The sequence below is a fragment of the Lipophrys pholis genome (assembly GCF_963383615.2).
Source record: "Lipophrys pholis genome assembly, chromosome: 1".
In the NCBI taxonomy this organism is placed as follows: Eukaryota; Metazoa; Chordata; class Actinopteri; order Blenniiformes; family Blenniidae; genus Lipophrys; species Lipophrys pholis.
The window spans coordinates 13,090,441-13,116,040 of record NC_137635.1 but is presented as its reverse complement, the minus strand read 5'-3'; the positions used below and the strand labels follow the sequence as shown (position 1 = coordinate 13,116,040).

At 43.6% G+C, this 25,600-nt stretch overlaps 2 protein-coding genes across 2 annotated transcripts in view; both read right to left on the bottom strand.

Moving 5' to 3' along the window:
- Window positions 1-50: 50 nt before the first annotated feature.
- Window positions 51-4,826, bottom strand: LOC308120640 (uncharacterized protein; the record flags this gene model as incomplete). The annotated part of the gene is made up of 9 exons (XM_080481367.1): window positions 4,730-4,826; window positions 3,409-3,618; window positions 2,933-3,125; window positions 2,064-2,174; window positions 1,835-1,945; window positions 1,045-1,125; window positions 830-943; window positions 295-505; window positions 51-208 (listed from the first exon to the last, which is right to left on the bottom strand). Exons 2-9 carry the CDS (start codon window positions 3,486-3,488, stop codon window positions 51-53), a joined length of 1,059 nt encoding a protein of 352 aa, XP_080337493.1. The 5' UTR covers window positions 3,489-3,618; window positions 4,730-4,826.
- A 1,354-nt stretch (window positions 4,827-6,180) lies between these two features.
- kif19 (kinesin family member 19) overlaps window positions 6,181-25,600 on the bottom strand; it is a 31,811-nt gene continuing 12,391 nt past the window's right edge. Inside the window, exons 3-20 of the mRNA XM_080459132.1 lie at window positions 17,200-17,310; window positions 17,029-17,116; window positions 16,178-16,314; window positions 12,490-12,615; window positions 12,214-12,408; window positions 11,411-11,557; window positions 11,072-11,194; window positions 10,801-10,957; window positions 10,550-10,724; window positions 10,213-10,411; window positions 9,862-10,132; window positions 9,564-9,688; window positions 9,325-9,488; window positions 9,122-9,227; window positions 8,722-8,845; window positions 7,687-8,075; window positions 7,285-7,453; window positions 6,181-6,896 (exon numbers count right to left, since the gene is read on the bottom strand). Coding sequence (XP_080315258.1) covers window positions 6,769-6,896; window positions 7,285-7,453; window positions 7,687-8,075; window positions 8,722-8,845; window positions 9,122-9,227; window positions 9,325-9,488; window positions 9,564-9,688; window positions 9,862-10,132; window positions 10,213-10,411; window positions 10,550-10,724; window positions 10,801-10,957; window positions 11,072-11,194; window positions 11,411-11,557; window positions 12,214-12,408; window positions 12,490-12,615; window positions 16,178-16,314; window positions 17,029-17,116; window positions 17,200-17,310 — 2,934 coding nt within the window. The 3' untranslated portion in view covers window positions 6,181-6,768. The remainder of the gene's footprint in view (window positions 6,897-7,284; window positions 7,454-7,686; window positions 8,076-8,721; window positions 8,846-9,121; window positions 9,228-9,324; window positions 9,489-9,563; window positions 9,689-9,861; window positions 10,133-10,212; window positions 10,412-10,549; window positions 10,725-10,800; window positions 10,958-11,071; window positions 11,195-11,410; window positions 11,558-12,213; window positions 12,409-12,489; window positions 12,616-16,177; window positions 16,315-17,028; window positions 17,117-17,199; window positions 17,311-25,600) is intronic.

Sequence of the window (25,600 nt, the reverse complement as noted above, 5' to 3'; positions counted from 1 at the left end):
CATATCTACAACAGGGATTTCCCCAGAGATTCACCGGGACAACATTAAAACTACCTTTGTAATGTATGTGGATGAGGAAGCGGGAAATTGCGAGTCTCCCTGAGGTATTCGTACGCCTTCGGACCATGGAGGTGGAGTGCGAGGGCAAACTCTCTGAAGTCCTTTGTGTACTCGCGGCCCTGCTTTGCCATGAAGTCCAGCTGAAGATCTAAAATTATACGAGAAAAAAAAATAAGTCCATGTAGTCTATGTAGAGGAATTTATGCGCAATATCTGTGCAAACTTTCATCTTACCCGAGTAGAAATAAAGCCTCTCTTTGAGCTCTTCGTTAATGAGGTTCTTTTCCTTCAAATCTCCCAAAAGAGTTTCGACGGTGGTCTTTGCCCTCTTTTCTCTCGCCACGGCGTTCTTCCTCTCTCGCTCCAGACTTTCCACTCTCGCTAAAGCTTCATGAAGTCTGGCCTTGAGAGCGGTAGGAGAAGCAGGCAGGGCGTAGCCGTGATCCTGGGAGGAGGAGGAGGGATGAAGATGGTTTGAGTTGGTGTGTAAAAGTTAATGTGTGTGAAGTGAAACAACAGAGTTTGGTCCACTGTCTTTCTTGTGGACATCACGCGCGGGGGTGTGTGTGTGTGTGTGTGTGTGTGTGTGTGTGTGTGTGTGTGTGTGTGTGTGTGTGTGTGTGTGTGTGTGTGTGTGTGTGTGTGTGTGTGTGTGTGTGTGTGTGTGTGTGTGTGTGTGTGTGAAGCATGTTTACTATGAGTGGCAGCAAACGGGAGATTTTACTGTCTCGGACCAGTACGATATGACGTTAAAAATAGAAACACTCACATCATGAACCTGAGGCTGTGAGTGTGAGGTTGAAGCTTCTGGCTCATCCTGGGGGGCCAGAGACCGGCTCTCTTCAGCTGTTCTGGAGGCAGACGGGGTCCTGCCCTTTTCCAGCTAAAACGAAGAAGCAGCTTGTATATGACACAAGGATAAGTATTTCACCCCTGCCCCGTGATTGACAATAGAATATTTAAATTTAAAATAGATAAACTTACATCATGAGGCTGTGAGTGTGGGGGTGAAGCTTCTGGCTCATCCTCCGAGGCAAAACACAGACTCTCTTCAGCCTCTTCCAGCTAAAATGAAGAAGCATAATACTTGAAAAACCGGGACTAATTTTCAGTAGTTTTGTGTGTGTTTATGTGGTAACCAATGTTAATAACTTTAATAATACCATCTAAACATATCTATTTCTTATGATGTAAACTCCACCTCCTCCTATTCCTTTCCCTTCTGGAGACATTGTGTGACGGGGGTCCATGGAGAGCAAATAAGTTTAACACAAATGAGCAATCTCTCCAGCCTGGAGAAACTTCTTGTGTTTTACCCGGCGCTTCCTCAGATTAGAAGTATTCCCGCCGCTGGTCTCGCACTTTACGTCACAAATAGTGTAGCAAGTGTAATCTGCATCGCATTTTGAGACGTGGAGCTGAACTTTTGAGCGCTTTCTTGCGCATGCTTGCTTTGTTGACCGAATCCGCGGCCGCTGACGTCATCATACTCGTGTGTGCAATGCTGTGTTCAAGTCCAGCTCCGAAAATCGTCTACTCTTCCACTTCCTCGGTGACAAGGATGTGAAATATGGTACCGTTTGGTTTTAAGCGAATCGGTACTCAGTAGTACCCCCGGAATTCGGTTGGTACCTATGAAAGTACTGAATTCGGTACTCATCCCTAAAATATATCTATAAATATTTGTGAATGTGTTTACTATGAGTGGCAGCATCAGGAGAGATTTTACTGTTGAGGACCATTGTGATACGATGTTTGAAACAGAAATACTAACATGAACCTGAGGCTGTGAGTGTGGGGTTGACACCTCTGGCTCATCCTGGGGGGCCAAAGACCGGCTCTCTTCAGCTTTTCTGGAGGCAGACCGAGTCCTGCCCCTTTCCAGCTAAAATGAAGAAGCATAATACTTGAAAACTATACATATATATGATACCGGGATAAGTATTCAACCACTGCTACGTGACTGACAATAGAATATTTACATTTAGAATAGAAATGCTCACATGAACCTGAGTCTGTGAGTGTGAGGTTGAAGCTTCTGGCTCATCCTGGGGGGCCAAAGACTGACTCTCTTCAGCTTTTCTGGAGGTAGACCTCGTCCTGCCCTTTTCCAGCTAAAATAATGAAGCAAAAAAATTTAAATAAAAAAATAGATATAGAGACAGATAGATATTAGGGCTGTTAAAAATAACGCATTATATTAATTAATTGAGTTAAAGCGTTGAACAAGTAAAAAAAAAGTTTAACAATTATTGCAGTTCTCTTTACTTCCATTAATTTTTATTTACTCCCTGACTGGTGCAGCACCCTGGGTACAGAGCAGCAGAATGGCGAGCAACGATGGGATCATATTGAAGCAGAAAGTTCCACTTTAAAAAGTGTCTGAGGGCTTGTTGAAGTCAGCCCAAGTGACAGTCTAAGCACACTTTGTAAAGCCGAATTTAACAACTTCCTGCACAGCAAAACAGAAGTTTGTCATGTTTACTGACCAGTAGTTCACCAAACTGCTAAACCTGGATAAAATACTGGAAACCCAGACTTAGGTCTTCTTTTTTTTTTTTGCGGATTTAAGAAAGATATTTGTTTATTTATATATTTGTTTGCTAAACCTGGAGAGAAACGGTATTCACCCAAAGCTAAAAGAAGGTTATAAAAAAAGTATTTGAATTTTAATACATAGTAGTTACTATGTTGAGTCAACATTAATTCCGTGGTTTCCCATGAATAATATGCATTACAAGCTTCAGTCTTAAGTAGGAAAATAATCTGATTAATCGCAATTATTTACAGAAAATTGTGCAATTAATTAGTAAATTTTTTTCCCAATGGATTGACAGTACACACACACACAGTCTCATGATGATACACCTACTTTTTTTTGGCGAACCGGGAAGTTGAAGATGGAGGGAATAACGCCCTCTCTGAGTCGGACAACTTGTCCTGTCCGGTCGAAATCCTCCTGCTTAAAGTGCTCGCTGCAAATCACGGAGGAGTCGCTCGCAGTGAACCTTTTCCTCCTCAAAGCCACCTCCCACTTTTTCCTCGAATCTTTGCCTTTGGGAAACCTTCGAAATGAAAACGGGAGATTTGAGGGAGTCCACACTGGTCAGTGTTATACTGGCAATATTTGATTTATTTCAACAATAGCATTCTTGTGTCAATTGTAATCTAAGTCTGGTGTTATGGAACATATGATTTCTAAAGTCTCAGTTGGACTAATAGCCGGTGAACAGGCCGTAAACAAAGCCTAGCTAATATTAAGATTGCGACGATTTCGCTGGTGGACATAAATATGGTACAGTAATCTTCTATTCATAAAATTCAATCAATAATAATGTTCAATCTTACCTGTGAAAGGTAATCCCACGAGCCCTGCTTTCAACAGTCCGCCGAGTCGTGCAGGAATATGCCGCACAGTGCTCTGGCATCTTGAATTCTCTGCCGCTTCAGTTTATGTTTACAGGTATGTGGACCGGACCAAGATGGCGGCCGTAGTTCTTGCGCCCCAGCAGCCTACGTGGCGTCTACCCTTTAAAATGTCTACGGCAGAGGCGGCTGCTGAAAGTTTCAAGAAACGGGAGAAAAGAGACACATCGGGAGATATGATGTAATAAAATTATTACAATATTAGGGGGAAAATATTTTGCCTGCCGCATAATGTAATATTAAGACGTTTTTAAGTTTTGGGCTCAGCGTCTCGTTCCATTATTGACCAGTTATAACATTTTGGGTTTTACCTCATTTAGGGTTCTGCACTTTTGTTCCATTATCGACCAGTTATTCCATGTTGCATATCAGGCTCCAACAGGCCCTACTTGTAAATGTAATCTACCATTCATGATCATATAATTATGACAGTGCAACATGTGCATTTTGACATTTAAACCAATTCCATATTTTTCTCAGTGAGGAGTCAAATGGAGGACAAATAAATACACCATTATTTAGTGAAACATAGATTAAGTTTATGTAAAAAAAAAAAGATTATTGGGCGAGTTTGACAGATTTTAGTATTTAGATTAATGAATGAAACATTTATAAATTCCAATTTTAAGTAATTCCACCTTTAAGTAATTAATCATGTATTTACTTAATTGTGGCACTTTAAGTCCCGCCATAGGGTTGAGTGGTAAACTAAACCAAAAAAAGGTAGGTGCGTGTGTGTGTGTGTGTGTGTGTGTGTGTGTGTGTGTGTGTGTGTGTGTGTGTCAGAAAAAAAATCCTTTGCGAGCAGAAAGCAGCTTTTACATTCCTCTTAGTTTACCCAGCAGCTGTTTTGTGTCCATTGTTCATCTAAACTTCGGTGAGGAATCACGTTTGGTGCGCGTGAGCGCGCATCGAGTGTCCATTGCGACACTAATTAATCATCTATATACGTCATGAAAGAAAATAAAGCCAAAAGTGAACTCAATTTGCAACTGTAGATATATTTCATTTAGAAAAACGGTGGTTGTTTCTTTGAGGAGGCTCGTGAATTTGACAATAGAGAGAAATGTGATCATCCTGTCTCCTTAAACTAAGGTCCATCATGGCTGCCGTTAAACCGCTGGTGTGTGGTTGTGTTTAACTGCCGTTACATTAAACAGTCAGAGCAGCGGTGCTCCTGCACCGGGACACTCGGTAACTTTCACCTCGCTACCCTGGATGCAGTGCCGCTTGTCCCACTCACCGAGCAGAGGCAGTTTTCTCCCTGAAAAGGACGCTGATCCTGGAACGGTACGAGTGGAAGCAGCGACGGTCTCCTTCTTCTCTGCTCCGGCGGCGGCGGGTTGCAAATCAGCCGAGAGTACAGACCCTCACTGGAGCCGAAAGGCCGAGTCCTATTCGTCCGCTCACACGTCAATCACAAACCACTGCGCGCTCATTGGGTCGAGAGGGAGTCAATGAAAGAAAGGAGGCGGGATTTCCGACACAGACGCAGTACAAGGCGGATTACAACGTTTTTAATGGTTAATTTTTCTACATTTCTTTTATTTTAATAGATGCCAGTTGTTTCACGTAATGATTAAAACAAAACATTTGACATGTTACTATTACTCTATTTTTATTGTAATAATGACAATAATATTAATATAAACCAATACAATAAATACTTATTTTATAATAGTAAAATATAATATCACATCATGATAATAATTACCAAAAATATTTAATGCTATATATTATAAAAAATAATATTACAATAATATAAGATCAAATTATCAATAAAATCGTTTTATAGTGAATAGTAAAATATTATATTCTCTTATTTTAAATTACTGTATTATTCAAATGATATTAAGTGTTATAATAATAAAAAACACTATTATTAATATTAATTATAAGATTAACATCATCATCATCATCATCATCATCAACATCATCAATAAGCTTTACACACAATTGTTATCAATTGGTCTTCTAGTCAGATTTATTCCAAATTCATTATTTCTTAATAAACTTTTTGATTCTGGATCTTTTTCTATTCGGAAAAATCCAAAATAACATTGAAAAATGTAAACATCTTTATCTTATTTCCTTGGTATGTGCCATGGTCATATTAAAAGTTGGTTACAGAGCAAACTAAATCTAATTATTAGTGAGAATATTTTGGATCAAATCTCCATCATACATGGAATCACACATGAGGATTCATAAATCCATGTTCAGATTTACAGATACAGTGTATATAAAATGTTGTCTCGTACAACAGAGTATCTGATACATGTTTGTTAGTCACATTAAGGTATAAATGAACTCATAATTTAAGGAAAACACTCAGAATTTAAGTAACCTACTGATAGAAGTAAGAAGTAAAATACTACTTCTAAAGTGTACTTTGAAAATAAGTGACATCACACAAATTGTAACTAATTCAAATACTTGCTTCATCTGTGTTGTAATTATAGAAACGGACCGTTAGATGGCGCACGCTCATCTTTTTTCACCTGAAGACAACGTGCATCACCATGTCCGGATTCAAATTGAGTTTTAAACTACAATCCCACTGTCATGATGAGGAACCGATTTCGTAAAACGGTTCATTTAATCCTTTCTGTTCTGGATGTGTTGTCTATTAAAACTCCAGCAAACATAAGCAACACGTCTGGTAAGTTCAGTGGAAAAAAAACTGCAACATTTCAAATATTCCATTCAAATTTATTTGAGTACAAATTAAAAAAAAAAAAAAAAAAAAAGTACAAAACAAAGCTTAGAAAGTTGTAATTATGAAAACAATTTCAATGACAAAGAACATAAAATACAAGGCAACAGTTAAATAATGTAAAAACACAGAGAACTAACCCCGGTGGTATGACAGCGTGTATCTACACAGACGTGACATTTAACAGGAGAGAAGGCAGACACCGTCGTCACATGTCAGTGTGTCAGATCACCGGCACTACAAGGAACACCAAAGCCAAAACAGCAGGCTTTTACTCACTTTTTAACATCACTTCGCCTTTTCATTGCTCGTCTCGTGAAGCCAGTCGATTCCTGGGGTCCTATTTACATCTGAGCTCCATAAACGTCTCCGTGAAGCTTGATGTCTTAGCCTTTAGCTCATAATGGACTTTCCCTAGTGAGTTTGACATCATCCCAACTGGACAATAGCACAAGAGAAGAGTGGGACTAGTGTGAGTTAAAGTGTGCGAGAGGCATCGGCTCTTGTCTGTTAAATGGAGGTCGTCCAGGCTCAGTGTGGTGCTGGGAGTGAATGTGGGCCCTGCTTCAGTGTCTGCGTGTGCGCTGGGCCCCCGTGCCCGTGGTGGTGATGTAGAGCAGAGGCTGAGGCTGCCGTAACGGAGGCCCTCGCTTCAGGTTCGTCATGTTAGAGGTGGAGGACTCTGCATTCGAGCCTGAGGAGAGAGAGAATCATAGGAATCTGAATATAATGGAAAAATGTGTTTAGTCACCCAAAATTAACAGTGAAATTTCTCTGTTTTTGACACTGCTTACACATGAAGTATTCGAATATTGATTAATGATGAGTCATGAAGATTCAAACAGCAACTTAAAATATAAAAAATATTTCATTAGAACAGATGTTTGTTTTTCCAATTATTTATTAGTTTTGATCTTTTGATATTACGTTTGAATTCTTTCTCCCCCCTTTCAGACGTGTTCAACTAGAAATATGTGTTATTTTATGTTTTTTGTATGATATTATTATTAATATTATTATCATTATTACTATTATTAAAAACATTTTCCCCGACATTCACTGATCTTTCCAGTGTGCTGTACCTGAGTGCTGGCTGCTGTGAGGAGGTCTGACTTTGGCCAGAGGAAGAACCCCTCGGTACTGTGGGCGCAGCATGGGGGCCTGCGGCTGGCCGTTAATGTGGAGGTGAGGGTCCGACGTGCTGTCCAGGGGCCGAAACCTCGGAGCCGTGGCCGTTTTGGTTTGAGGCAGCTGCAAGCAAGACACAGATCAGACATGGTTCAAGATTCACTTATGATCCATTATGGCATTTAAACTGTTCAGAGGGAATATACGGAAACAACCATTTGGTTTTATAATACGCAAAAACACAAGACTGATGGAATTTATGTGAAAAATAGTGGAATTATATCATGACAGAAGGGAATTTAAGCTTAAATAAATCCTAATTGTTTCTCCGTCCTCTGCTGTGATCAAACACTCACTGCTTGTCCAGTGACCTCAAACGACCGGGACCGTCTCTTCTTGCGGCGGGCTTCGAAGTCCACCTCCCGAGGAGTCTGGTTCTTGGTGGCGAGCTGCCGGTTGCGTGTGCGCGTCCAGGTGACCTGCAGGCCCGGCCCCTCCCCGGTGCTGCTGGACAGGTTGTCGTCCGAGGTGGCGTGCCTCAGCTCGGGGCTGGGCTGCCGGCCGCGTCGCATGGGCAGACCTACAGGGGGCGCCTCGCTCAGGGAGAGGCTGCTCTTCTGCTTCTTGGGGTCCAGGGGGGAGGGAGCAGGGGGCAGCCGCAGGGCGTCCACCTCCAGGGCTTTGGAGCGTCGGCGGGCGGCTTTCACCACAATGTTCTGGACGCCTTTGAGGATCTGCTGCCGCTCTGTGGAGACACGAGGTGGTTATTCAAAGAAAGGGGAGTTTACGATTCATCCAAAAGTACTACAGATTATTAAAAAATAGTTCAAACAAAGTACTACTTTAGTGACATAGTTCTTCCAACTGTTGTACATAGAAAACTGAAATGAATATGAATGATGTTGGAAATAAATGCAATTATGCATTTAAGTATTTATTTCAGTAAAAATGCAAACCTAAGAGAGATACTCATTAAAGTATCCCAAATCAGTACTTCAATAATACAGTACGGGATGTATTAAAAATTCATCACCGGTTCAATTCTCAGACACCAGAGTTGGAGTCCATGGGTGGTGCCCAAACACTAAATCTCAAGTGTGTTGAGGTGTGTAGAGTTATGAAAAGTTCTCTAAAGTTTGGTTAAGATCTGTAAAGTTTTGTAAATATCTATAAAGATATGTAAAGTTTGATAAAGGTCTGTAAAGTTGTGTATAGTTCTGTGAAGGTCTTTAAAGTTCCCTAAAGTTCTGTAAAGTTCTGTAAAGGTATAAAAAGGTCCTTAAAGGTCCCTAAAGTTCTGTAAAGTTCTATAAAGTTATTTATAGGTACCTAAAGTCCTGTAAAGTTCTGTAAAGATGTGAGTGAAGTCAGAATACTTTCTGTTATCTTACCCTTTCGGGTGAGCGGGGTGTCGGCGCCGGCCTCGCTGCTTTCAGGCGACGAGTCCAGGTGGCTGCTGACGCTGTGGCTGAGGTGACTGTAGCTCAGGGAGCTCTCAGGAACCAGAGGCTGCAGCTGCGCGCACAGACACACACACACACACACACACACACACACACACACACACACACACACACACACACACACACACACACACACACACACACACACACACACACACACACACACACACAGAGTTTGAGTTTAATATAAACAGAGATTCACACCGCCGGAGGAGAGAAGCAACGTCCAATAAAGGCTGTATTAAATCACAACATGGGGGAACGCTTGCTGAATCCTATTGAATCGACACAAATCAGGAAAATGGCTGCTCATTAAAACAGTCCTTACCTCTCTGTTGCCCTTCCCATTGATGTGAATGGGAGGCGGAGTCATTACAGACGAGTTCTTCATCTGCCTGGCATGTGGGCTGCTCTTGAAAACTCTGTTATTGTCTCTGATGGAGAAGGAAATAGAACAAGATGTACAGATGAAGCCATATGATTTAAGCGTGCAGGGTTATGAAATGAAATGTGAACACAATGTCCTCTCACAGTTCTGGCTCGGGCAGGATGGGGGGTAAAGTGTGCCTGCGGATCTTGGCCTGGCCTCGTCTGTTGTCGGAGCACATGTTGCGAACGCTCTCCTGATCGGAGTCGACGTCCTGCACGTTGTCTCGGCCCTGAGCGGGAAGGCTGATCCTGGGTAAAGAGCCCTCCTGGAAGCAACACAGTCATTTTTAACACTCTTTGCATGAGACCAGACCTCGTTAATGGACGCAAGCGGCGGTCACCTTGATGGTGTGTTTGGTGGTGACCTTGTCCAGGGCCACGGCTCGGTCCAGCTTCCTCTCGTCGAGCTCCCTCAGGTACATGTCGTACAGCTCCTGGAGGTGTGGCGGGACGAGCAGACTGTGATCTAAAGGAGAGTTCAAGAAAAATAAGTTAAAACTTTTACTGGAATGGAGAAATAAGACAAAATATACAAACTAGCACCGAGCAATGAAATGGTGGCTTAAGTAAAACAGAAAATAAAACAATGGCGCCAACTCAGACTTTCGTTTTGTCTCTTTTCGGTTTAGATAAACTCACCGTCGATGAACTGCCTCTGCTGCTGGATGATCTCGTCACACAGATGCCGGTGCTGCTCGAAGCGCTGCACCACAAAGTTCTTGTGCCGGATGACGTTGTCCTTGAGCAGCGCGTGGGACTGCATCTCAGCGTTCTCGATCTCCAGCTCGTGGACCTTGCAGAGGAGGCCCAGGACCTCGCGCTGCTCCTCCGAGCTCACGCGGCGGGGCAGCAGCTCCTCCAGGCGCCGGGCGCGATCCCTGAGCTCCAGGAACCTGCGCTCCAACAAAGCCTGGAGGGAAAAGGTCGGAAAGTTACCAGACTTCTGGAAGACAACACGGCCACCTCACTAGATATTCCCAACCATCCCACCTTTTGTTTGTGGATTTTCTTCTGCTCGGCCATGAGCGTGACGAGGGTTTCTCGCGCCATCGCCACTTCCTGCGTCTCGGTGCCGTCGGGAGGAGACTCGGGGGAGTCCGAGTCCTTCTCGCTCTCATCCTTGTTCACGCTTTCCTTTCTGCGTTCTGCACGCCACTTCCTCCTGCGCCGACTTCGCTCCTGCTCCCAGCTGCACAAAAGATACACAACAATCCGGATTGTAAATGTAAATGTTGTCTAAAAGTGAACTTGTCTGTTCCAACAAGCTGTGGAGGACGACATTGTTGTGATGAGTCGGGAGGATGATGGATATGAGATAAACACTGACTCTGCGATGGTGAGGAGGTGTTTGGACGTGTCGATCTGGATCTCCATGTTGTTGTTTTCCAGCTCCATCAGGCTCTTCCTGATCTCCATCTGTTGTCTGAAGGCATCCAGGAGCTGCTCCCTCAGCTGGTCCATCTCCACCCGGCTCTGCTGGCTGGAGTGGGCCTGGACCTCGGCTACAAGACCAGGACAGTATGAGGAAACGGAGGAATGAAGCGTGATGTTCTTGAGGCTTCGTGGACGAGGGTTTACCCTGAACGTTGCGGATGTCGGCCCGGTCCGAGTTCGTCTGGCGGCTCGCCTGATCTGCGATCTTCTTCTTGAGCCGCTGGATCTCGCAGCGCAGGTCAGAGATGATGTTGGTGTACTGAGCGATGTGGTATGACACGTTTATCAGGTTCTTCTTCACCTGAAACAGAAAAAACGCAGACTGGATTTTTAGCGCACGCTTCACTATCACAGGTGATCAAAATCCTGAATCGGGTTCACCACTGCAGAATCAGTTGATTTTTAGGCCGCTCACCCGTGTTCGAATGCTTTTGGCACGGTCGGCATACGTCAGAGTGTTACGGGACTCCTCAAAAGCCACCGAGGCGGGGCTGATGTGAGCGATCATTACTGTCCGACTGTTTCCACCCAGGGAGTCCTGTCAGCGACAAAATCACAATGAGACAGGAACAACTAGCTTTTAAAAAGTTAATAAAGCTCAGAGTTAGGGCTGTTCCAGGACCATTTTCTAGTGAAGCTGCTGTAGGTTTAGCCTGCTGGAGGGCCGACAGTGAGCTTCTTTCCTTACACACTCTACAGGACACGTACACACAGAAAGTAAATTGAATTGTCAAGCTGCATGGTGTTTAAATACCTTCAGCAGGCGCGTCAACTTGCTGTCCCGGTAGTTGACGTACTTGTTGCCGTTCTTGTCGCTCAGAGCGTTGATGCAGTTTCCCAGAGCCAGCAGAGAACGGTTGATGTGAGCTCCCTCTTTCAGCCGCTGGCCTCGGTTCTGAGTCTGAGCCCCGGAAAACAAACACCACAACACTTGTTAGCTGTCTTATCACATCACTCAGGTAAGAAATGAAACAAGACGGGGAAATGTGCATCGAGCTCAAAGCTTCAGGTATTTTGCTGCTCTGAAGTCAAACTGAAAGAAACGTCAATGCTCTGGTTTATTATTGTTTCAGGTGCTTTATAATATAAAATATATATGCTATATAAATATAACAGTTTGAATACTGCTCATGATAAAGCATATATTTAATAACTTTAAAGACCTTTTATGGCTACTACTGTAAAAACAGTTAATATTTATTAGTTACTCTAATTAACTCTCATTAATGACACAAAATACAAAAATATAATTGTCCCTCACTTTAGAGGTAAATTTAGAGGTACTCTTCTCAATGTTTTCTTGACTTTGACTGAATTATTCTAACATTAATAAGGATAACATACATATTAATTCAGGGGTGTCCAACATAAGGCCTGTGGACCAAAACAGGAGCGCAAGCGGCTCCAATCCGGCCAAACCACCAAGCAAATGGTCAGAATGTCTTAAGAGTATTGACCATCCAACGCGACACTGACACCCGAGCTGAGATATCACAGAAGCAGCTTGTTGCTCCGAGTTTCCAGTCCATACGGCCGCTCCCGCTCCCGTCCACTCACCTGCGCTGCCCGTTCGGAGCCGGCCAGGTCAATCATGAAGAGGCGCGCGAAGCGCACCTCCTGCAGGACGTCGCGGCAGCGGCTCTGCTGCTTGACGGCCACCTGCAGCACGGCGTGGGAGCGAGACGAGGTCTGGTTGGCGGCCGTCGGCTCCTGAGTGCGCTGTTTGTTGCCCTTCATGAGCAACTCCATGATCTGGAACAAGAAAGAGGCACATCTTTTGTAGCGTCTCCGCGATTCGTAACGACTCGCGCCGCGGCGGGGAGCTGGTTTCACCTCCTGGGCGTTGATGGTCGACACTTCTGTGATGCCAGCCACTTGAATGACACCCTTGGTGTCTTCTCGTAGGTCTAAGAAGCCCGAGGACGGGTTCAGCAGGTCGCGGATCATCTCGTTATAAATCTGTAAGGAAAGATGGATTTGCAAGGGTCAGGCAGTTTCTTTCGTTAGAGTCCGGTGGGATCGCGTCAGTCAACAGAAAAGGCTTCAGTCACACTTTCAGGCCTCAAACCAAAAACATCAAGAGCAACATTTTCTGCAAGCTGTCGTTAGAAAGATCTTCTTGGGTGGCAGGACGTCATCGCACCGGTTTTACTCTCTTGTCCAGGCTGACGGCGACGTGTGATGAAAGGCCCTAAACCACATTACAGTGACCAGCGGACGACAGCCTGCCAGGACCGTTCCAATATGAAAGACACCTTTTCATGTGACTCTCTGATGAGACGATGGCTTTTTTTAAACACATTAGAGTCTTTTTCCTTCTGGACATGATGATTGCTGGTGAAGTTTACAGAAGGCTGAATGTGGGTGGTCACGCTGGGAGCTCGGGAGGCAGAAAGGAGCTTTGAGGTCATTTTCAATGTAAACTCAGGAGTATTATGAGGATTAAGTGGAAGGAATTCTGCAGTTTTTCTTAGGAGGGACATTTTAACTGCGTTGTGATGCTTATATGCAAGTTTGTTTTTTATTTATTAATTTGTTCTTGACATGTCACAAAATAGACAAAATACAGATACATCCCAAAGAGATATATATATATATATATATAATGTACACACGCCTGTCTAGACATGCATACTTATATACATACAAACACATAAATGCAGTTTAACATGTCTGAAAATGTGAAAGAAGTAAAACTTATTAACGCCTACCCCTTCTCAAATAGTCAATAATTACATTTTATAATCACTCCACCGTAGGTTTCAGTATATAATGAGTTGAATTAATTTATGGCAGATAAACGTTTGACCAGCAGCCTCGCAGAAAAACTTCCGCTGATGCCACCAAGACACATGACACACAAGCAGTGTTGTGTAAAACGCTATAAATTAGATTACAGTGAGCTTGTGCCGCTCGTAGGATTTATTTCACTTAATTAGGATGTCTTAAGAGTGTCCATGCAGAGCTGCGACACATCAGTACTGTCTGGGTCACTTTCATTCACTAAAGTCTCTTTCACCGCAGACACTCCTCATATGCAAAGACGATGTGTTATAGAAATAAGCTGGAACTTTTTCTGCACTATTGCGGTTGGTTTTTTTTCATTGTTTTTTACCATTTTTCAAGGTATTTTCAACACAATTCACTCTCGTGATGAGGACACGGTTTTCTGCATCATGTAGAAGTCGTCATGTTATTTGTAGCTTATTTACACTTTACGCCATTTTCAAAACAACTCTTAACTTTTGGCTAAAAATGGCTTTAAAAAAATAACTCAAATGGGAACAGCAGCTGGTAAAAGACTGTAAAAATGTAAAAAGACACTGCACGTTACTGGAGTTGTAGTTTTTCTTCTGGAATTAAAGTCCAATTCAATCAAAATCGAAACCATTGAGTTGAAGTCTTTTAATTCAGGAGAAAAACAGCAGCTTGAAAGCCAGCGGGCCGATAATGACAGCTTTGTTAATGGAGCTAAAAAGGTTGTACTGCATGTCACAAACCCAGAATAAACACAAACAAAGGCGAGGGGAGGGCCAACGGTGGCTCAAAGGGTCTTTTTTTTTTTTATCCGCGCAAGGTCGTATTGTGCTTCGTGTGCACATGTTGCAGAGATTGCGCACGTGAAAAGAAATGTGATCTGGAGAAGAAAAGGAGCAGATGTGTGCACTTCGCTCGGTGGGGCTATAAAACGGTGTTTAACCTCTTTGTGGCGAGGCGGCGGCAACAGATTGCTCCCTGGAAACAGCAAACACACACACATCAGGACTCAGCGCACCGGCTTCATTACAGGTCAGAGACCGTGCGCACGTCACGAAACAGGAAATCTTCGCCTCCGCCCACCCAGAGCGCTACTAAAGACTGCATCAGTCGCTGAACATAATGACAGAGCTGGAAACACAGAAATGAAATTCGGATGTTTGATGCAAAGCAGAACATTTGTCGAAAACAGTCGTCATATCTTCCTCCCTGGTCTACTCTTTGCTCTTTGTCTGTCTTCACTAATTGTGTGTATTTTTCAGTATCTACCATATATAATCGACGTACTGTAGGTAAATATCAGTTATTGGCTACATTTTGAATATCGGTGCATCCCCTAAATTGAACTGAAATATTCATGCTGTCATTCATCTCTTCTGCTTTTGTAAGTAAATAAATGTGAATGCTATGATGAGATTATGAAAATTTTAAAAAGGTTTATAGTTTATGAAAGCCAGAAATGATCATTTGAAACCAGACGTGGGCATCATAAAGGTCTGGGGGACGTTTGTGGCCTTTCGGCTCTGTTTGACCGGTCCCTCAGGGTGTCACGGGGAAATCCAGCGTCAAAAGAAATTTACCGTTATTATTGGTTTCATTATATCTGAAATGGTCGCGTTTTTCATGTTCCCAGCCATTTTTACATTAGGCAGAGAGAAAACAGGTAATGAGAAAATATTGTCTTTATTTAGATTCACTGAGCTTGAAATCTAGAAAAACGTAATCATCGTTTCCAGACAATAATTGGGAAAGAAAAAGTGACGAAGAGCAACAGCAACTCGGGGAAATTGTGCAAAAAACTGTTTTTTATCAGGAGATAATTTTTATTGAGCAAAACTCGAGTCAACTTTTGTCTGGGAGCAGCTCAGTGTTCATCCGAGTCGCCAGAGTCAGCTGTTTCCTCGGCGAAGAGAGCGACGCGTCGTCTGAAAGTACTTCATGTCGGCGCGGCACAGCAGAGCCTATAGATCTAGTATATAATTAGTGAATTAATTCACTGCTCTGCAGAGTCTGTTGACAGTGCAGTGGCGCTGGAGCATTTCGTGCTTCAATAAATCCTCATTCGTAAACAAAGTCCGCGTCGCGGCCCTGACACGAGGCGACCCCGCTAAGCGGTGACTCATTTCATCCGCATCCTTTTTCTTTGTGTCTTTGCTTTCACTTCTAAAGTGGCATTTAAATGCTGCTGCCAACGTCTAACGTTCAAAACAAATGTAAACAAGACAAAACACCACAAAACGAGCCTCGTTATTGGAAGTTTTAAACCAGCCTGAGCAAGCCGGAGACATCTAAGACATGCAGGATGGAAGGGACGTTCTGAGGTTAAATGGTCATAACAGACAACATTTTTTAGGACCAAAATGTCATAAAATGACAGAAACTGCTGATCGCCCGAGATAAATCGACTGCGATGAGTCCCAGTATCTCACTTTTATTCATTAAAATAAAGGAAAACCGTGGCAACATACATAAAGTTCTGAAGGGACAGTATCTTGAGTCTGGACATGGTCTCCGCTCAGCCCAGTTCATGCAACATGCCAGCTAAATGTAAAGTGACTCCCGGAGAGTATCCGGATACATTTGGCATCGGCTGACAAGCTCAGATGTTATCGGACCAGCGTGGAGAGACGACGGCAGCGGAGAGAAAGAGTGCGAGAGAGAGAGAGAGAGAGACAGAGAGAGAGAGAAAGAGAGAGAGAGAGAGAGAGAGAGAGAGATCTGGGCAGTTCAGACGTGAAGAGATCAGACACATCTGGAGACTCACCTCCAGGTAGGACATGGAGACGCTGTACAGCATGTCGTCGCTGGTCTCCTCGATGGCACGGAACAAGTCGTTCAGCGTTCGCACGTAAATGCCAGGCTCCTTGTCTGTTCCTAACATGGTGTACGTTTTCCCACAACCTGGAAGTGAAGACACGGAATCATGACAGCATTAGTTACAAACTAAGTCAATGCTATCGACAGGATACATGATCAAACCCTTGTTGAGCTGCAGATTTGGAGAATTCATGAAAATGTCTGATATGAGATGGAAAAATTTTATTTTTCAAATGTTTGACCGTTTTCACAGTCAAAAATACATCATAATTCTTCACAAATTGTTGGACCTTAGTGCTCAATACATATACATTTAACAAATATCCAGCAAGAAAAACATCTAATGACATGATCTTTTCTGTGATTTTGTTCAATTTCAAAATTGCAAAACTGTATTTATTCAATTTTAAGTTTAGAAAGTGACATGAAACTTCAAAAACTGGCAATTCGCAGTGCTTTACAAGGAAAACAATGAGAAGCAATTGTTTTGTCTTTTCCCGGTGTGACAACACTGTTACACACAACCTTCTACAAACAATGTGTTTCCATCTCCGCAGGTTGGGACAAAGACCGGCGGATGTCTGTGACAGATGGCCGTGCAGAAGGCAGAACAATTCATAGAAACAGAGAGACAGATGGGAAACATGACACATTTTTCAATCAGAAACTAAACCGGATCAGGATAAGCAGTGACACACTCATCTCGAGAGCTGCTGAGTCAGGCCTGCTTCAGATGAGGGGTCAGGAAGGAACCACACTGAAGCATTTCCACACACACAGGAGCGATCGAACACACACCTGTGGGTCCGTAGGCGAACACAGTGGCATTGTAGCCCGATATGAGGCCTTCGATCAGCCCTTTAGTGGTGGCGCGGTAGACCTCCTCCTGCGCCGGACACACACAACATGAAGTCACTCTCAAGGTGAAACTGTGCTGGAAAACTGAAGGGAGAGCAAACTGCGACTAACCTGACTGGCCGAGAAATCGAACGCCACGTCGAACATGAAGGTCTTCTCCCTGGAGCGGTTGGCACGCAGGATGTCGTCTGGATCCTCCATGGGGTCCATCAAGACCACCATCTGAGTTGGAGCGAGGACAAAGAGAAGAGAGAGGGTTTGTGGGGAATTATGTTGCAGAGTTGTCTTTGTAAATCATCTCATTCTGCATGATAACGACATTACGACTGTCATCCGTATGGATGGATTTGAAAACACAGTTTGGCAGCATTTATAAATGTGCGAAGGTGAAAGGAAATGCATTGTGAACACTATGATGAGACCGTGGCGCTGCCCACTTGAGCACACAATCTTTTTTCTTTATTTTCTCCCCATCGTCCCAAAAGAACACGTACATTGGGTCCCTGAGCAAGACCCTCAGCCCCCACCAGCCTCCCCTGAGCTCTGCTCTGTGTGGCGGCTAGCAATGGGTCATTCTGTCAAAATTGCCAGAAGGAGATTAATATAGGTATAAAATAAAATAAAATTTAATTTAATTTAATAAAATTTAATTTAATTAAAAAATTTCCATCTATGCGACACCATGAAATCTGATCAAAAGGGTGCAGTACATATGCCAGGCCTACAGGTGGCGCTGTATCACTGCCACAAAATTATACCAAAAATGGAGAAAAAAAACGGAGAAATCAACAAATCTAACATCTGGCCTTATTAAACCAAACAGCATCAGTATCTTCTGCAGCTCGATCTGGAGCATGTAGTCCGCCATTGTTGTGAAGTGACATTGCGGAGAGGCTTGTATGGTTATCGGGTCATGATGACGTCATCACTTGCAGGAAATGTGCATCTAAAACCAAGGCAGCATTTTCAGATTTCGCCAATCTGGAACCCGTTTTCAAAAAACCTCGTTTGGATGTTCGGCCAAGAACGATGCGGTTACATGAAACGGTGTTGAGCTTCATAATGAAAAGCATAATTCATCTGATGCTCATTCAGTATTCATACAGAGCTTATATTGCCATTAAAAAGTGATCTCAATTAAATTTGTATTCTAATAAACTAACTTCACCATCTACCTATTACTTTTGATCAATACTTCCTCTCATTCATTTCAATTCAAACTGTAATTGAATGTTGGCATTATCAATTATTTATCCACGATGAACATGGAAATAGCAGTGTCAGCTGTCTCTATTTTTTTTTTTTTCAAAAAGAATGAAAGGCTGTCCTTGATGACAATTATAGCTGACACACTTTACAGTGTGCACGTATATATTTATGCAAATTGACATGAACTCCGACCATCTGCGATCGTCCTCGTAGAACATAATGACCAAACCAGCAGCTCACATGTCAAAAACATAAAGAGCGTCTAGAGGACAAGTTGGAGTGAACTTAAAGAGAAATCAAGAGCAAGCTGTTTGATAAAAATGTGTGTTACAGACTGAAATGTCATGTTCAGTTCACTCTGAAAGAACACCACTGTCACACTGACACAAATACCGGACAGGTCAATAGAAATAAAGGTATTTTTTTATAAAACTGAGCGTCGACTGGGAGTTTTTCCAGCTGATCGGCTTCGTTGGGCAGAGGGCCTCGAGAGTTCTCTGAGGCCGGTAATACTGGAGCACTCGGCCCGTTTGATGACCCCCTTCAACCACCGAGTCGCTCACTTTGAAGCCTCTCCATTGAAATTCAAGAGGGGGAGATTTCACGTTTATTAAACTGACGACTGTGAGCGAAGGCAGGGAGCGTGCCAGGCCGGCACGAGGCTGCAATCAGCCAGAAGAGGAGAGCCGGAGAACCTACAGGCGAGCCACTAATTGTTCTTTTCAATGTTGGGATTTCTTTTCAGGTTTTCTCTCTCATGCATGTGGGGAAAGTGAATACCCACAGCGGGACAAATTCTTCCTCTGCATCTAAATGACTTTTTGTCTCCGACAATGACAGACAGTCAAAAATATCAAGCACCGACTGCAGCTCCTCTCTTTCCGATCCTTCCTCTTCCTCTCGGCACGGCGCCGGGCCGCAGTGACGTCTGACTTCTGATCGCATTTCACAGCAAAGATACGATGAACAAGGGAGCACTTCTCTTAGTAGCCAAGGTCAGGAGCTCTTATAGATAGAGGGGGTTGGCCAAAAAGAGACAAAGACACAGTCCAAGTATGTCAGAGAGTGATTAAGGGCGTTAAATCATGATCATGTACACACTGAAGAGGATAAATCCAAAAACGGTTGGATGGCTCTCCTCATTATCATCACATCAGCAATATAAAATCCATATGAAACCCTTTGTCTCCTTATAGATGTAGGTTTGGTTTTAGATTAAAGTTCTCACTCAGTTGTTGTTAGTCCCAGCAATTCAATTTATGCCAAAAATTACAATACATCACATATAAATTGAAAAGAATTAACATTTCACGTCACAATTATGACCAATGAATATTATGATGAGGGTGCAGTATCTCTATCAGCAGCCATAGTAAATCGTTCTTCTGCACATGCTCAGTAGATGGACAATAAGAAAAGCGTTTCTTCCAGAGTGTCACGACTCCCAGTCCATAATCTCCTGGGACTTGATAGTTTTATAGTTGACAGTCACTGTAATAACAATCCAACTTGGTCGTCTGTCCATACAAATAACCGTGTACTATTGTTAATGTTTATAGTGTATTGTTTTCTGTGTGCTCACGTGTGTAGTTTCATTACAAAAACAGCCCACGAGTAGCCAAACATGAAAAATGTTTTCAAAATGTTGCCGTGTAAACGCAAATGTTCTCTAAAACGAAAATGCTTACACAATGCGTTATTAGCTTGAAACGTTGCTGTGTAAACGTGGCCTTAGAGCATATGGTTAGATTGTCATTCCCCAAAAGAAAAGGAAAGAACAATAATGAGTTCACAACATCACACAATGTTATAATTTAAAACAAACTAAAATGCGGTAATTGGTCACATATGAAAGTAATCGCCTCTGTTCCCACATTTCCACACCCCTAAGAGCCCCCATTTTAATATTTAATGCCAGAAAAAGCAATAATGGAGTGAAAATTACTCCTTGTTCCACTTGAGTCGACTTGTGAAAACGGGCTCTGAATATATGCATGCTGCGCCCGTGTCACCGGGTTCGCTGAGAAAACCGATGAGCGTGCGACAATGCTCTTACATAATTGCGAGCATAGTAGGTATCAAATAGTGAGCGTATCCGTCGCGCAGCTTTGTGTCTGTGCAGGCACTTGGGAAAATCATTAAGGGCCCGGGGTGTTGATGACACCTCTGGTCCCGTCTGTCATCTGTGTTTTCTTGAGTTACCGCGGCTTCCAGCGCTCCACCCAGCGACGTGCGCAGGCGGCAGCTGCTGCCTGGAGAGGCTCTGTGCCACTCATTTTCTTAAGTCTTCTGATAAGACTATAAGGTGCTGGCTCTGATGACGGGACACGGTGTGGCAACATAAGACTGCAGACCTGGGCATGTGCGCCAGGGTTCTGATGCCACCATTGGAGCACAGATGACCTTCCAGGGTTTAGACTGCGCGGACGCCGGCGCCCTTCACGGCAGACTGTCCCCTGCCGCTGAGCGCTTACGTCCGGTATACCGAGCAGATTAGAGAAACATTTGGAAACATGACAGTCTCGTGGATACCGTTAAATCTCCCACGTATCCTCCACCCTCAGTTGCATGGAAACAGGTGCACGTACACCCATGGCAACGGAGAAAGGAGCGTTTCATGGCCGCTGCAAGCAGCAAGTCTGTGCAAGCAGAGCGGCGGCAGGCAGGGCTGGCCACACCAGAGGAGGCACAGTGTGCCCGAGTGTCTGAGGCCACGCGAGCTGTTGGTGGATAGTTTATTCAAGCATTGGCAGCCTTTTAATTTCTCCTCATAAGAATTTTTAATTGGCTCTTTTTTCTTATTTATTTATTTAATTTGACAATTTCCAGACTTCAGACTGATTCATAGACCATAACTTATAGATGCATAAGATCAGGGGTGTCAAACGCATGATTGAGGGTCTCACATAATTCTTTACTGGAAACCTTTAAAAGGAATCCCAGTTTTCCTAGTTAAAACATGTATATTGGTGTTGGACCTCAGCTGAACTCGACTAAAAATCGGGAGTTTGAAAGCAGCTGATTGAATTTGTTTGGGCTCTTTGTTCAAACCAGAATCTCCCACAGGGCCGTGCGCCCCAAAACGGGAGATTTAGATTGTGCTCCTGTGTTCCTCTGTTCAATTTAGGACAGGAATAGTATAAACTTTGAACCCCATGTGATTTACAAATGACCCTGTGGAAATTGCGGTACTATAAAGGGCCAGAGCGACCTCTATGTTTGATTTTTTTCCTAATACATTTTAAGAATTGATTTATGGACAATTTAAGGGAGACGCTATATTATAAATACAATAATCGAAGATAAGTTGCTACTCAGCATGACAGTCTATGACATCCAGCGTTTGTATTTTGTGCTATTGAAGCAGCTTTAAGAACCCAGATGGGTGCCAAATGTATTTTTTCCACTGAGGTTCTCTAAAAGCCCCCATTGCTTCGTCCTCAAGGATCAATCACCCCACTCCCGATTTCAGAGGCGCTGCCGATGGAGACATCAGTTTTGATCCAAGTGGACCCGAAGCCGAGAGGATCGGGGGGAAACTGCGCAGAGTGAAAAGGAAAGCAATTTCCTGGTCGACGGCCTGTGTAGGCCCGGTGTCATTCTTTTCAGCCGTTTTAATCTCACCGTATACACACACAAAAGGGACATCACGGGCTGTGGACACTTTTCATCTGGACGCCGGGCGTGCCTCAATTTAACCCGACCCCGCGAGCTGTCAAAACAAAAATGGCCAGAGCATAAATTTACACACTGCGGCTTTGGAAAAAAAAAAAAAAAAGAAGCTCCTAAAATATTCATATCCTCACAAGGATCAGCCAAAGTCAAACAACAGCTTGCTTATGCAGCGACATGAAACCAATTAGCATGATGGAGTTGTTTAAACACCATAAAGAGCAGCGGGGTGTGATGGAGCACTGCTGTCCGCTGATGGCTTTTCTAGCCGACCCACTACTCCCATCAATAAGGCCGCCGGGCCGACTCGGCTGGCCATCCTGCTGATTATAGCACTCCTAACTCCCTCCGCAGATCCATAATTCAAAGCCTGGGTGTGGTGAGGTTGGTTCTCCTCCGACTCCCTCCAGTATCATGTGCCAAGGGGGGAAACGCTGCCAAGAAAGGCAACAAAAGTCGGCAATTGTGTCGACATCAAGCACTTTCCTGGGCACTGCTTCATTACAACCCGATAATGGCTCGGGCTACTAATAAAATGACAAAAGAGAAATATGAAATCTCGATCAGATGAAAGCCCGACAGTGAACCGGCTGCCACTCCTGTCTTTCTTCATTATAATGATAAACAGGCTCAGGAATAGTTTTACTGCCAGCAGGCGGAGTTACTGAGAAATCACAAACTTAATTATGTGAAACATTTTAGCTCGATTAAACAATCAAATGCACCAGCTCCCAAAAATAAAAACCTAAAAATAAGTGACGTATAAGTAATTGAAAACGTAACTTTTTGAAAATGCTCAAACTCCGTCTCAGTGGAAACGGGAAAAACAATGCAACTTTTTGAAAACGCTCCATCCCCGTGGAAATGTAGGAAAACATAACTTTTTTCAAAATGCTCTACGTCTGTCTCCGTGGAAACGGGGGGAAATGCAACTTTTTCAAGACGCTCCGAATCGCTCTCTGTGGAAACGGAGGAAGACGCAACTTTTAGAAAAACACGGCTCCTGCACATGCGCACTGTGGGTGCAGCAAATAGTTCTGCACATGTGCGAGACCATTGACCACGACGACGACAACGTTTGCCTCCAGAGACTGGAGAAAGAGTGTTTGTGATGGCGGTACAGAAGGACTTGTGAGTGCAGTGACGATGATGCAAAAAGAAAAGAGGAAGGGCTCGGGGTGAAACGGGGACAGATGATGCATTCATTTCTGAGAGAGCTGTAAAATAATTACAAGTTTTAGCACTGAAAATGACAAAGCAACTGACGCATCACATTACGGGTCCTCGCAAATTACCGGCACAGCCTTCCTCCTCCCAGTGTGTTGACTGTGAACACTAGAATATAAACTATAATATCCAGATGGGTATCTGTGGAACACAGCCGTCTGAGCACGTTCTTCTTCAGGTCGTGTAATGACAGTGACCTCCGATTTGTTTAGCAGTGCTGTCTGTGTGCTGTGTCAAGAATACAGCAAAGAGCAAAGGATCAAGATCACTAAAAAGAAAGCAGGCAGGTCAATGCGGTGACCTTTCCAGCTGCTCTTTCAGAACTGCAACCAAAGCTTTGGAAAGTCCAAACGGGCACAATTGCAGCTGCGTTATCTGATAGAAACCCTCAACGATGCCCTCTGCGCCCCAACAATGCTGCCGTATATCCCGTTTCAGTTTCAGGGGCTCTCCATGATTGGAGGTGCGCGTTGGATCAGGTCGCACCCGATACAACCCGTCTGATAGCCGCTCTCGGTTTGGCGTTATGTAAGATGTCTGGCTGTGACACGGGGGTCGCTGTAATTCTGACCCGGTACTACCAACAAAAGGACTATTACACAACACACAAAGACAGTGTGAGAGGTCAAGAATTGATGGCAGACACTCCTGTTTTCATTTCCTCCGTGTTGTTTCTTTCCCCCCCCTCTTACCTCAAGACCTTCATTCTTCTACCCTTGCCATTCCCCCTTTGTCACTTCAGTTTCAAGAGCACGGAGCGCAGATGAATGACCGAATGGCACCGATGATTACAGAAGATGAGAGGAGCGGCAAGGCAATTTATCACCCACGGAGGCAATTTATCCGGACCTCAAGATTATAACATGGAGGACGTCAGAGCGTCCCAGTGCTGCCATATATCAATGACACTCAAAATATAATAATAACCTAGAGTACGCTAAATGATTTATTTATTTAATCTTCTCATTTATACTTTCAGAAGTAACTTTTTCAGGTGACTTCCTGACTAACAAACGGCGGTGCTAAAAGCCTTCTTTATTTGGGAGAGGCAATTAGGCTGATGACTTGGAGAGCTCGCCGCCTAATCGCGAGCAAACAAACAACACAAAGTACACCAACTGGCAGGAGAGCTCGCTCGCTGGATGTCGGGAGTTTGTCAGTTATTAAAGGTCAGGGCACGTGCAATAACACACACCACCCACCCACACACACACACACACACACACAAACAAACTGGGGCAATCGCCAATTAACCAGGCAACATAGCAGAGATATGCACACAAACACACGTCGGACCGAGTCGAGTTACTGCGTCGAGGTCGTCGTGGGTCAGCGTCAAGCCACAGGCCGAACATTCCCGTGCCAAAGGGACAACTTAATCTCTGGATTACTATCAAGTCAAGTGGAAACTTGAAGAGCATCCTGCCTTTAACCCCATCATTTGTGGCGCGTGCCGACAGACTGACGCTTCACGTCGAGGGCACAATAATCGTTAATAAGACGAGTGAAACTTCAGAAGCAGAACCTGGGATGTGCTCCCCATTTGAGTTCATAATCTAACTGAAGAAATTTGTACCTCTCATTTGCTGCTTTTTAATCAGCTTGAATATGCATCAGCAGCCACACCAGAAGAACATTTGTACCTCATTAAAACACAGAACAGGCTGATCGCTGCAGACTGTGGCACTTCTGGAAAGGCATCACTTTTTTTTTTTTTCAGTCCATCACCATCATTTATTTGAACATATAATACTAAAATGAATAATGTCGTATGAATGATTTATCCAAATTATATGACCAAATGTGTAACAGCAGAGTGAGAAAAAAGCCTGAACCCTTTTCACCAAGACATTTCAAGTGTCCTTTCAGGCAGCACAAAGATCCATGTCGCTCAGTGTCAAGTTAACTTCACACCCGTCTTCAAATGTCAAGACAGAAATAATCAGACAATGAGCCACAGTCATGCCACTTTCAGCCTTTTTAGTCAATTTTGTTCCCGTTAGATGTGGCGGAGTGGGAGATAGCGTCCAAGTGAAACACGACTCTTACTATTTCCAGTTTGAAGTCTTTTGCAGCCACAGTGAAAACCTCCAGAGTCTCAAACGTTAATTTTAAGCTATGTAATATGTCTCATTCATGGCCTCATTTATCTAACAATCAAAGTGAAAACACATCATTCTTACATTTTTGTTTCAGAAAAAGTTGCGTTTTCAGTAGCTCCCAGCACCATTGTTTTGTCAGGGACACCAAAAATGTCACGAAACCGTTCTCTTTCCACTTGAAAACGTGTAATTGAGGCCTCAGTTTGACTGATTGAGTTTTCAATCAACCTCTTTCGAAGTTTATCATCGTATGTCGGGGAGAGGATTTGATGTAGCGGCGAATAAAGTCCTTTGCCGCAGTC